We start from the raw sequence: 13626 nt of genomic DNA, 5'->3' as shown, positions 1-13626 counted from the left end.
TTATTGATGAAATTTAACAGGTCATTGTTTTGCTTTTATTAGAAATACAGAGATATGTTAGCCTAACAAAATATGAACTCATTAGCCATAGGAACTAAAGTTAAGGCAAACAAATCAAGGAAGTTAATTAAAGGAATTAAGTATTTCAGATTACCATTATGGAATCATTAGCACCATGAAACTAGGATCACAGAGCCAAGGCTATTAATAACAGATTTTTAACAGCAATTTTGCTAGATTTTTCAAACAACATTTGCTGAATTATGATTAAAATTGTCCTTATATAGTAAAGATTGTTACAAGATTTTTTTTTCAATATTTATACAGAGAAGCCAGAAATCCAGAAGCTGATAGAGCAGAGGAGCAGAACCTGAGATGGGACGACACTAAAAATTGCATTAAGTATACACAGTTATTAAGTATACACAGAGAATATTCCACAGACTGGAAGCTACCATAGAGAGGGTGTGCTATTTCATCTCTATTTCAGGTCCCTCAAATTTCAGAAGGCATTCTATAGATGAGTAGATTTGGTTATGGTCTGGCATTGCCTGATATAGTCCAATACCATGTTAATAGTGACAGGAAACAACTAGAATTTTGAACAGAATTTACAACCTACTGGCAATAAACATAGCAACTTAATATTATAGGTGTAATATATAGGTGTAATTCAACAGTGTTTGTAGGAGTTTGGCTGCCTCATTTAATACCAGCTGTAGCTAACTTCCAGATGATCTCCTGAGGCAGCCCCACATACAGCACACTGCAGTAATCCAATCAGGTGGGCATTAGCGCATGCATGACTGATATCAGCTTAAGTGTCATTTTGTTTTAACTTAATGAATGAATTAATATGAAATGAACTATGCTATGCACATTTAAATGTTTATCTTTTAAAACTTACAAAACCATATTTGAGGAGATCTAGAAACTTCAGCTACAAGTTTAGAGAGTCAAAATAGCAGTACCTGGCCTTCAGAATATGTACTTTGTGATAAATATTTTTCATGCTTGACAAATGTGGAAGATCTTTCATTTAGCAAGTCAAAGTAGATTTCTACAACTGACAGCTGGATCTGTAAATATGTGGATCCAATCCATTTTATTGTAGGCCAACATATATGACAAGCGCTATAGAAAATACATACCCATTGCACTATTCCTTTTCTGGGTAAGCACCGTTATGGAAAGTGCAGAAAATGAATGAGAAGCAATGAGCAAAATAAGTTGAAGGTAGGAGAGAAAAGAAAAGCAAATAAAGCTAAATCTAGCTTTCACCACAACCATTTAATATATCTCTCCATGCCTTCCCATGCATGCAAAATATCTTGGCTTCTACTATGTCTATATATTTTCTGTACTGCATTTTGTTTTTAAACTTCCCATCTTTTTCTTTCTGAGGAACTTCAACCAACTACACCTTTCTCAGTCTTTTCTCAACTCATTCACTTTTGCTTTTTCTTGTGTGGTTGTGTGATGTGATCTTCATTTATCACTGGGTGATCATTTACCCTTATATTCAATCCAAATTCATTGAATACCCATTCAGTTTTGATCACGTTTTCTTGTTTTACCATACATACTTCTTAACTATGCCATTTTCACCTATTTTGACAAAAATCTTTTCATGACAACACACTACACACTAGCCACTCTTTATTTCTATCCTTTATGCTACATATCAGTTTCAGACACTGGTAAGTACTCTCGTAATTCAATAGTGCATACTAGACACTAGAATTATTACTGCTATAATTCTGAAAATAGCTTTCTTATTAAAATTATGTTCAATATGAAAATAAATTACATTGGACTGCACAACAGCCCTCACTTATACATTAGAAACGCTCCATTAACCACAAACTTATGAAACTTGAGTATTGTTTCAAGTATATTACTTACCATTCATAAGTACCGAATGGCAAATTACACATACTCTGGCTTCCTTTCTATCCATATATAGCAATTTGCATTTCAGACTACAGCACGCTGCACAGAAAACCTTAAGTAAAATAAGAAAAATATATTTACATTACATATAACTAAAATCATTTGGACAGAACTATCTATCTGTATTTCCAACACAAGCATGTTCTAGTTTTTTTCTATAGAATAAAACAAAATTGCTTAATGATCATGTAAAAAGTCATTATATATTACATTATACATTATATATATTATACCTTATACATGTTTTAGACTGAACAATTTTCTAACAAAATTTTCCCCCATAGCAATAACTCAAATCAGATTAAAAAATAATGATCGGCCCAAACTCTTTCACAAGCTTTTGTAACAGAGAATTGACTTGCTCTTGAAACGGCGGTCTTAAACAAAGCTTTTCATTCAATTGTATTCTTTGAGAAAATATTTTTAAAACAGACTATCATCATATGGTATGATGTGGAATGAACTGCCTGTGGAATGAACTGCCCTCGGAAATACGTAAGATCTCCGACTTCCGGGTATTTCGCTGTGCACTGAAGACCCTGTTGTTCCGCCAGGCCGGGCTATCAACATAATAATTTTAAATTGGGGTATTTTAAATTTCTGGGGTTTTAAATTGAGCCGAATTTATTTAATAATTTTAAATTTTAATTGATGTTTGTCTTGTGTTTTTAAATAGGCTGTACACCGCCCTGAGTCCTTCGGGAGAAGGGCGGTATAGAAATAAAATTATACTATACTATACTATATATTGTTGACTTGAAATAAACTTGAAAAATTAAGTTGAAAAACTAACTGCCAATTCAGTCTTGTTTGCTGCCATTACCCCAGGATCACACAAGCTGTTAGGTGAGGGCCTCACTTTATCACAATGTGGAAACAAGTGGGAGTCCCAGGCAAGAAGGCCAACAGGCAAGAGCAGTAGAACAGGTGATTAAGAACCATCAGTGGGCACCATGGGCAGGTGCTACAGAGGCACGTTTACCTGCTTAGGAGTACAGACAGGTGGGTGGATGCATGGGTGTGTGAAAAGATGGCTGGACTAATAGGCATGACTTGTGATTTCCTGTCAGCTTCCCTATTAACTTTGCTTATGGGAAATCAGCAGAGAAAGTAACAAATGGCAATCAAACGATTGCAGCATAGGGTGTTGCAACTATCATAATTGTGGACTGGTTGCCAAGTGCCCCTATTGTAATCACATGATAGCAGGAAAAATGCAATGGCTGCAACTTTGAGGAATGGTCATAAATCCTGCTCATTCAGTGCTTTTGTAACTTTGAACAGTCACTGAATAGCCGTAACCAGAGGACTACCTACCTATACCAACGCAAATAAATATCATATTAAAGAAATTGGGCATATTTTTTTTAAAAAAAGTAATTACCTATATTAGTCATTAGTTTTCTTTCAGCAATTTGAATACAATGTATTGTTGAAAATAACATCAAAAACATTCAGAAAACCCGAATCCTAAAATTGGCTATTGTAACTCTAGGCTTCTCATTATTTATAAGATTTTCCAATTAAACATAAGCCTACCTTTCCACAGGCTCTGCAATGGTGCCTTCTTTTAGTGAATGTAAATCTGGCCTCACATTTCATACAGTTTGGTGCTTGAGAATCTGGGACCCAAACTGGAGCGACTTCACCCAAAGTAGTAAATGGCTTTCTTGTATGAACACCCGACTGGCTGGCTCCAAGATCATTGTCAGGGCTATCTGAGGCTGTTGCAAGGCACAAACTATTGGAAACCACAGAATCATAGTCATCTGCATGCTCGCCACTGGCATCTGTGACCAGAGCATTCTGTACTGTTTCATCGGTATATATATTTGTTGCTACATTTTCGCTTGTTTTTATTTTTTCACTTACATCGTTTTTATTTTTAATATTCCCACCAGAGTTTGGAGGAACCAAGTCATTTTGTAAATGATCCAATAATGGCTTTGGAATCTGTAGTGTAAGATTTGTAGGCTGTTTTGGTCGGGCACCACCAAAAGGAATACTGAGAGATTGTAAATGAGCTGCTGATTTTACTGACGCTTCAGTTGATTCAGAGGGAATCTGACTGCAGAGATTATGCAAGCATTTTTTTCTCATTTGGTCACCGGAGCAGTTCGAAGTGAGTCCACTTCTTTCTGTGGCTTCATTTCCTCTTTGTTCATAAACATTACTATAGCATTCTGATTTGCTCTCTTCTATCTCTTTTTCCTCCGTTACAGAGTCTTCCTTGGAGGGCAAAGTCTTTGGAATATGAGCAATAACTGAGTTCTGTATTCCATAGGAATCACAATAATTGGGCAGCCCACTTGACAATAATGTCCCAGTGACATCAGTTGGACTGGAATTTTCAAGCTCATTTATAGATGACCCTTTTAAATCAGTGTCTATTTCTAAAATGCCATCACTGTTACCTGCACTGATATTACATATTTGCTGCTGTGCTTCATTTTCTGTGTTTATTTGTTCTCCCATCTCATTTTGTGGAGTCAGTTCTTCATTTGTCATCTCTTGACAGTCTGATGAATAAGCAGCTGTGCTGGATAGTTTTTTATCATATTTGCCAGCTTCATTTTCAATAGCAGTAACATCTTGAGAGATCAAATATCCACCAGAAGGTTCACAATCATAGCCACTTCCTAGTACATTCAATTTACATGTCGTAGACAACTCAGCTATCCCTGATTGAACTTTTGAGGCTATCTGCTCTGTTACGGAAGTCTTAAAGGAAAAGCTATCATTGTGTGTATTAGGTGAAGAACTTTTGGTTTCCAGTTCTGTTTTCTGAACAACTACATCAGTGTTTAAATCTTCAACTGATGCATTTTGTTCTTGCACTTTAATGCTTGGGTCAAATGGCCTCTGAAAAGGAATTATAATCCCCGATGCAGTAGTTTGTGAGAAGTGATTATCTTTATTTGCATTATCATTATTCTCCTTTAACAAAGAAGAGTCACCGTATGAACAATTTGAAGAAGCAGCAGCAGCAATATCATGGTTAATAGAATCTTCACTTGCATTCAGACTTGTTGCTAGTACTGGTTCTTTTTCAGTATCTGTATCTTTTTCAACAGACCCATTTACAGTAATATGAAGATGATTGGTTTGTTGGACTTCATTATCCAGTGTAAAGCTAACAGTATCCATTGAAGGGGGGCTGCTATAACTTTTACAACCCAGCAAATCATTTTGTAATGCTTTTTTGTCACAGTTATGCATGACTGCTACAACTAGAACATTTTGTTCTTCGGGTAAACAGTCTATACTGCCACATTTTTTTCCTTCATCATCAGCAGAGTGACACTGAATATTTTGATTGCTATTTCTCATAACCAACTGATCATCTGTTGTTGCCTGGTCATCAATCCACATGTTTGTGTTTTCTTGGCTCATATTAGGATTTTGGCCATTAAAACAGTAAGCCCCTCCTCCTATAGATGTAGTGGCTATATGTGATAGGGAAAAGGATTTCAATTTCTCTGGACACTTAGAAAGGGTTGATTCATTTACATTGGCTAGAGCTGGGTTCAAAGTCAGCCGTTGAGAAGGAGGATCTAGGATCTGACTCCACTTTGCTTCCAACAATGTAGGTGAAATAGCTTCATCTAAAAAAAATATAAAACATTGGCTGAAATCAATTTGCGTTAAATTGAATGCAGACACTAAAATTTACAAAATAGAATAGAAATAAATAGAACTAAAAAATGGAAATAAAAACACGGTTACCATAATAACAAGAGTTGGAAGGGACCATGGAGGTCTTCTAGTCCAACCCCCTGCTGAGACAGGAAATCCTATACCATTTATCTGAAATGGTATAGGATTTTTTGTCTGAGCAGGGGGTTGGATTAGAAGACCTCCATGGTCCCTTCCAACTCTGTTATTCTGTTCTATTAAATAACTTGTACACATTTATCTTGTTTTACATCGAAGATACACAACTTTCCTTTTGATCAAAGCAACAGAACAATACTAGAAATAAATAAATTTCAGCAGTTAAAATTGAAATTAAAATTAAGTTAAAATTCATTTTTTCACAAAATCTTTCATTCTTTTATTTCATTAACAAAATGTCTTCCAAAGGCATTATAAAGATTGGAATAGTAGTTGCTGAATTCTACACATCTGGAAAAAAGGTAGTGAGCTATGCTACTTTCATCCATATAACTATCTTTAATGACATAGTAAATGTAAAGACGGAAGCAGCAAAAGATGCATCTGATCAAATAGTTCTGCTTTCCCATTTTCTAACAGTTCTCCTTATAATATGTATCTTTTCAAGCTGCTGTTGGGCTCTCTATTACTCTCATACATAGCCATTAGAAACAGAGTGTGTTTGTGTTTGGATGGAAAACCTTTAACATTACAACAAAAAGAAAATAAATCAATTGGCTCGTGTTAAAACACAGCTTTCACATTCCAATTACTAACCATTTCCACTCCATTACTCTATGTCAGGGATAGGGAACAATGGCCCCTTTACAATTTGTGAACTTTGACTCCCAGAATTCCTGAGCTAGCCATGTTCAAGAATTCTGGGAGCCATGCTGGTTCAGGAATTCTGGGAGTCGAAGTCCACAGGTCATTAAGGGGCCATCGTTCCCCAACCCCTACTCTATAAGATACACTGAGAGCTTATGCACCGAAGACAAATTCCTTGTATGTCCAATCACACTGGGCCAATAAAGAATTCCATTCCATTCCATTTGATCAATGTCTGGTATGATCTATCAAGATTTAAATTATTTGTTTGCTTAGTAGTTCTGAAGTTACAAACCTCCATGTAAGGGAGTTGAACATAAAAGAATACAAAGGAATACGAAGATATAAAGGATATACCACAAAGTTATTATATCTGTAAAATTACCATTCCTATTCACCTCAAGTTCTTTATTACAGAGAAACTCACAACAGCTTAAATTATTCTGATTTTAATGTTGATTATATTGATTATATTGTACATGGTCCAGAGCTCCTCTCTGAGCGAGATGAATAGCTAAGAAATGTGATAAATAAATAAATAAATAAACAAACAAACAACTAATACATAAATAAATGAATTGATGAATGAATGAATGAATGAATGAATGAATGAATGAATAAATGAATGATGGATGGATGGATGGATGGATGGATGGATAGACAGATGAATTTGTTAAAGTGCTTTTTAAATCCTATTTCTCCTAAGACAATTTTAAGATCACCAAAATCTTTTTAAACAGTCACAAAACCAATGGTTTATAACCATAATTATAGCACATGAAAACTGCAATTTCAAACGAAAATGGAAACCATTTACAGAAAAATAATCCGGAAAATATGAACTATGAAGGCCTCCTGCTGAGATACAAAAATGGGAAGCAGCTCCAACTCAGCTATGTATAAGACAAAAAGCCTAAATCAATCACAGCTAATTAGGAATTTAAACTTAAAATGCCCTGTGAAACATTAATATATCTTGGTGCTATGTAAACATCCAGAACACTGCTAATGCTTTGTATCTTTGCTTAATAGTAAAAACACATATACACTTATTTTAACAATGATGTTTTCTTATTTTCTACGCATGTGAGTTGTTCCTATCTTTTGTTCCTATCTTTTGAATATTTCTAAGCAATATAGTTAGTAACTAACTATTCTCAAAGAGATTAAAGGGTCTACTGAGCCCAAATAACTGTAATTTGAAGGACCTCAATAGAAGATTGCTAACATTGAGCATATACAATAAAAGCAAGAATATCGCAACCACTATTTCCATCAAATGATTTTTTAAAACAGACAAAAATTTTAAATATCACAACTATTCTTTGCTTTTATTCTGGGAGCTAAATGAAGGACCAATGCAAACAAAAGGAATTGATAGAAGCCTTAAGCCCTTATGCCTAAAACTGGCATGCATGTCCCATCAAATTGCTTCCTATGGGTCTCCAAACCCTTGACATCATAGCTTCCCCATACAAAACAATTTCTACAATTTTATCTAGTTATATAATTCAAAGAGATTGCCACAAGGAGGAAAAAGAAGGGAGGTCCACTGATACGAGATCTACTGTATTTTTCAGAGTATAAGATGCACCTTCCCCCCCCAAAAGGGGGTGAATATTTGGGTGCAACTTATACACCGAATATAGCTCCGCCCATTGGCCTCTGCCTCCCAGCAATTTACCTCCTTGCAGCAAGAAGAATAAGCCCATTTCAGCTTCAGCACAGCCTAATTAGCACAAGTTGATTGTCCCTTGGATCGGCCTCCCGACTCTCAGCTGTTTCAGGCTGTAGGGATTGCCATTGCCTATTGCTGCATGGGCCTCTGCTGCTTGCTGCAAGGAGATTGCAGCAAGCAAATTGCTGGGAGGCAGATTTTTTTTTCTTGTGCTAATCAAGCTATGCTGAAAATGAAAATGAAAATAAAGCAGGATATTTGCTGTTTGCTGCAATGAGGCAAAATTGCTGGGAGGCAGAGGCAGATTTCTTTTTCTTGTTTTCCTCACCTAAAAAGGTAGGTGCATCTTATAGTCCAGAGCGTCTTATACTCCGAAAAATACGGTAATATGCAAACTTACGAAGATTCTTATCTTATCATGAGGCAGTGGAATTAGCAATCTATGATCATAAATGCTAATAGCAGGACATCTTTCTGTATTAGGTACACTTAAGTGAATACTTAATACTTAAGTATAATTGTAAACTTGAATAACAAGGGGAACTGGTTAGAAAGATAGTTCTTTATAGCAGAAAGTATATCCATTATCTTTGAGCTATAACCAATTAATATTTTATTTGTCCTAGTTATCAGCGAGATGCAGATTTATATAATTTTCAACTTTTCTTGTTCAGTTAATAAGGGAACACAATTCATACGAGATTAAAATTTTTAAAACAATTAAGTGTTTCTTCCTAATAAAATGTTAAGTTACCCAGTGCTGTTTTCTTTTTTATTCTCTGCAGCAAATGGACAGATGACTACAGTGGATAGTAAATACAGACAAACACCAGACCTAAATTCAGTTTATGTCTCCAGTCCTAACAAAAGTTGTTCACCTTCATTTTGTTCAAATTCATCTAAAACCTTATCAAGGTTATAAGCCTCTGTCTGGAAATAGTTCTCCATTTGGCAGGAATGTCATCCAGAATCTTGTTTGAACCTATGAAGTAGACAGTTATGAAAATTTAGGACAGTATTTGCAGATTACCAAGATCCAAATACATTTCCTTTAAATATCAAGGCATTTTTCCAACAGTTCAAAAACATCACATGATGAAATTCTATTATTGTTCATAATAACCACACCGATAGTAAAAAAAAAAAATAGTAAAAAACTTCCAGACTAAGCTATACTTAGTCTGGGAGTTTGAAAGGGAAGATATGTAGGGAAGGAAAAGATGGGAGTATATACATTTATGGGAATGAAAAGGTATGAGAGAGGGTACGAAGGGTTATCTGAGGTTATATTGCTCTCTGGCATAATAGACAAATGCATATGTGAACGAAAGATAGAGAAAATGGTCATGAGTAAATAAATTAATCAGATGACTGACAACAAAAAGAGAAGACAGAATGGTGCCCACTTGGAGATTTGGTCCCCAACTATCCTAAGTATGCAATCCTCCAATATGTCTCCTGAAATTTTACTTCCCAGCCTTTTAAACAAAATTCTCTAATACTAGTTGAATACATAAAATATAAATTTGTTTCCTAAAATTCAATTAGTTCAGTTTAGAGCCGTGTTTCCTAAATTTCAATTAGTTTAGTTTAGAGCTGGTGCAGTGGTTAGAATGCAGTATTGCAGGCTACTTCTGTTGACTGTTGCAATCTGATTCTCACTAGCTCAAGGTTGACTCAGCCTTCCATCCTTCCAAGGTTGGTAAAATGAGGACCCAGATTGTTGGGAGCAATATGCCGAATCTGTAAACCACTTAAGGAAGGCTGTAAAGCACTGTGAAGCTTTACTAGTCTAAGTGCGATTGTTATCTTCACTGCAAACTGTAATGAAAAATGCTTTCAGAGAAAATAATATTAAAGTGGTCAATTTTGAAAAATGCATCTAACTATGCTTTTATTTCACTTCACTGATTATAAAATGACTGGCAGCACACCATCACCTATGAATAATATACAAGATCAAAATCAAATATTTCCCAGGATTTTTTCAGAACCGCTAAGTAAAGCAAGTATAAAAACATTTTCAGTTTGTTATCTTTCCAATTCATTTTTAGGTGGGAATGTTAATGTTTCAGCAGTTTGTACAACAGTTTACATCACAATGTTTTTTTTTTTTACTTTTAAGAGCTCAAGCTTGTCTCAGAGTTTCACAAGTATGATTCTGGGCAGTTCACAACAATAAAACAATAGAAACAGTAGAAAAAAAATCACAAGAGCATATAACTAATCTAAAACCATAATTAAAAATTAAATAAGACATATTCAGAGTCATATCCATTTAATATAGCCAAAGGCTCACCACTATTGCTGGACCACCAGGCATGATAGTACAGCCAAGTCTTTAAACCCTTCCTAAAGGCCAGAAGGGAAAGTGCCAATCTAAATACTGGGGGAAATGATGCTCCAAAGGGCAGGCGCCAAGGCAGAAAAGGCTCCTTTCCTGGGTCCCATCAGGGACATTCCTCAGTTGATGGGACCTGTAACATGCCTCTCCTGCTGGATCTGATGAGATAGTACAGTAGATATAACCATGGAGACACAGTATATCAAATATCCTGGTCCCATGCCATGTAAAGTTTTATAGACAATATTAGCACCTTAAATTGCTCCTGGAAGCATATTGGTAATCAATGCAGCTCACAGAGCAGAGGTGTAAAGTGCACTGCTTGAGGAGTGCATATAACTGCCTGCTCCACTGCATTTTGCACTAGATTCAGCTTCCAAGTGCTCTTCAAGGGCAACTCCATGTAAAGCATGTTACAACAATTCATCTGGGGGGCATTTTAAAATTGCTGTACAGGTTGTCCTCAATTTACAACCACATTTGGAACTATAACTTCAGTCGCTAAGTGATATGGTCATTAAGTGAGTCATTACATGACTGCACATGAGTTTACCTTTTTGCCATGGTCGTTAAGAGAATGTCACAGTTATTAAGCAATTCAAACTTCCCCCATTGACTTGGCTTGTTGGAAGTTGGCTAGGAAGATTGCAAATTGTGATCATGTAATCCCAGGAAGCTGCAACCATTGTAAATATATGCAAACTGCAAAGTGTTGCAATCGTGATCATGGGGACCCAGTGACGGTCGTAAGTGCAAAGACCAGTTGTAAGTTACTTTCTTCACCACTATTTTTAATTAAAATAATCAAGAAATGGTCATAAATCAAGGATTACCTATAAATTCTATCAAATTTAGTAAAGCTTATTTTTTAAAAGAACTCTAACGTTGACATATCAGAAAAATATCAAAGCTATAAATACATGAATTATGAAAAAATAGATCTAAAATTCCAAGGTACAATATCACTTACCATGTCTTACCTTTAATCTTATATAAGCATGAAGAAACAATTCAGGCATTGCCTATCCATCAGATATACTGCAAAGTCAGGTAGTTCAGTTGAGACTCTATGCTGTGCTTGATCCTAAGAATGAAACAGCCACCACATATAAGGTTTCATGCAGAAAACAGAAATATAGCTAATATGTCTACCATTTTAATAACCATTAAAAACAGTACAGATGCCAGTGCAAAGATCTCTCAATATATTTTGTTATAACGGTGAATAAAAATCTTACAGATCCTCTCTATAAAACTATGCAAGAAATATATGTGTTAATGAATGTACTTCACCTGCTTCACATTGGAAGATACATTCATTGTTCTGAATACTTCTAAAACAGACTTTCATAATTATAGATGACAATATATTCCATCTGGCTTTTGTAAACTGTTTCCTATATTCAAGAATAATTAATTTTTCAAATATTAGTATATACTTCAGTTAATGTAAATGACAGAATCAAAGAAACTAGAGAACAATACTTAGTGCAATGGCAAGAGTTTGCAGCAGTAGTTTGCAATGGCAAAAAACCCAACAACTGTATAGGATTAAAAAAAAACTGAACCAAAACTTCCAAACTAATAGGAAATAACTACCGGTAATCATAAAAACTGACCAATGCCAACCTCCACTTTATTATATCGCTTATATCACTATAAGCAGAAAATCTAATCCATGTTATGATTGGCATTTGTCATTATTACTGTCATCATTTATTATACAACTATGTAAAGGTTCCTTCAGTAGGCAGAACCTTGCATTTTGAACCCCTGCTGTTCAAATAAGCTTGATTCAAGATGATTGTGTGGTCTCCACTTGTAAACTGAGTCAGGGGAAAAAGAATTTACTAAAACTGGAAGCTTGTCCAGGATCCAGTGGAACAATATGTTGAGATTCTATCTCAAAGTAAGTACTTTTACACTATCTCCCTGAAGCCAAGAGGGATTAAGAGGGAAGGGGGATGTTTCTCTCTTCTCTTGTGTCTCAGGTTCAGAGATATGTCTCCACCCGTTTCTACTGTTTCTGGATTGTCCATTTCAGTAGGTTTAGATGGATGAATGCACTATGTAACAGGTTAGGGGTTAAAATGTCAGGTTTAGGGTAAAGAGCTGAACTGCTGGGTGAATGTATAGAAGATTCCCTTTTAGGATTCCCATGTTGCATTAATTCTTCCTTAGGTACCCTGCTCATAGTTCAACAGGAACAGGTTAGGAAGTACATACATTTAGTTAGGATTTTCTTGATTTACAGAAATCAATTCTGATATACAGATTACAAGAAATAGAAGTTTCAATGCTAGAAGGCAAATATAATTTAATACAGATGATTAATGAAAACTGGACAGAGAAATCTCAATAGAGGAATGCAAGGACTAAAATGTAAAATTGAAAAAAATATGCCAGAGAAATGGGATGTTAATGGCATTAGATGTGAAGGAGTTGCATAAACTGTACATATTGAGATCCACAAATGTGAACACATTTGAAGATATTTGAGTATTTATTTTCACATTTGAAACTGAATGTTCCTGGCAAGGCAACTGAATCTGCAGTGATTAACAATTCAACAACATAAATAGCAAACAAATAATTTTTAAAAATAAAATACTCCACTAGAATAATAATAAGACAGTTGTTTTAACATGTTATTGAAAGTGTATGTACAAATACGAAAATAGACTGATACTATTTGTTGTAATTCATTAATAAGTGTACATGGAAGGGTAAACAAAAATAAGCATTATTGTGAAGGTATATTATAGTCTGTCAAGATAGGCAATCTGGATATCACTGAATTAGACTGCAGAACTTTCAGGGAGCAAAAGCATACTATTTGTGGGGAAAACGTACTCAGCCAAAACTGCAGTCTGAAAAATTCCTGAGTTATGTCTTAAACGTCATGAGAGCCGATAATAGGCAAAAACTTCATATCAGAGGGAGCAAAGGATGGCTGGAATTTTTTTTTTTTAAAAAAAATACATTATTACTAAAAAAATAACTGCAAAAGAAGGAAGCAGTTTAGGAAACCATTGTAGTTACAGGGAGTCTTCTAGGCTGCATCAATAGAAACATAATAGCAACTTCAAGAAAAGCCATCGATCCCCTTTATTCAATCTTGGTCAGACCACATCTAAAATACTACATCTAATGTTGGGCTATGCATTTT

At 35.2% G+C, this 13626-nt stretch overlaps 1 protein-coding gene across 5 annotated transcripts in view; it reads right to left on the bottom strand.

Annotated features, from left to right (window-relative positions):
• Positions 1-13626, bottom strand: part of ZFYVE9 (zinc finger FYVE-type containing 9) — a 51534-nt gene that overhangs the window by 23567 nt on the left and 14341 nt on the right. The window contains exons 2-5 of one of the 5 annotated variants that reach the window (XM_087891071.1): positions 11428-11541; positions 8868-9095; positions 3493-5558; positions 1906-2005 (exon numbers count right to left, since the gene is read on the bottom strand). In XM_087891071.1, coding sequence (XP_087747197.1) covers positions 1906-2005; positions 3493-5346 — 1954 coding nt within the window. In that variant the 5' untranslated portion in view covers positions 5347-5558; positions 8868-9095; positions 11428-11541. Of the gene's footprint in view, positions 1-1905; positions 2006-3492; positions 5559-6833; positions 6950-8867; positions 9096-11427; positions 11542-13626 lie in introns of those variants that run through there. The other 4 variants (XM_087891069.1, XM_087891070.1, XM_034415078.3 and 1 more) reach the window with 4 other exon arrangements.

This window comes from Pantherophis guttatus, chromosome 3, assembly GCF_059756535.1.
Source record: "Pantherophis guttatus breed Tessera chromosome 3, ASM5975653v1, whole genome shotgun sequence".
NCBI classification, from domain to species: domain Eukaryota; kingdom Metazoa; phylum Chordata; class Lepidosauria; order Squamata; family Colubridae; genus Pantherophis; species Pantherophis guttatus.
This window is presented reverse-complemented; position numbering and strand designations above follow the sequence as displayed.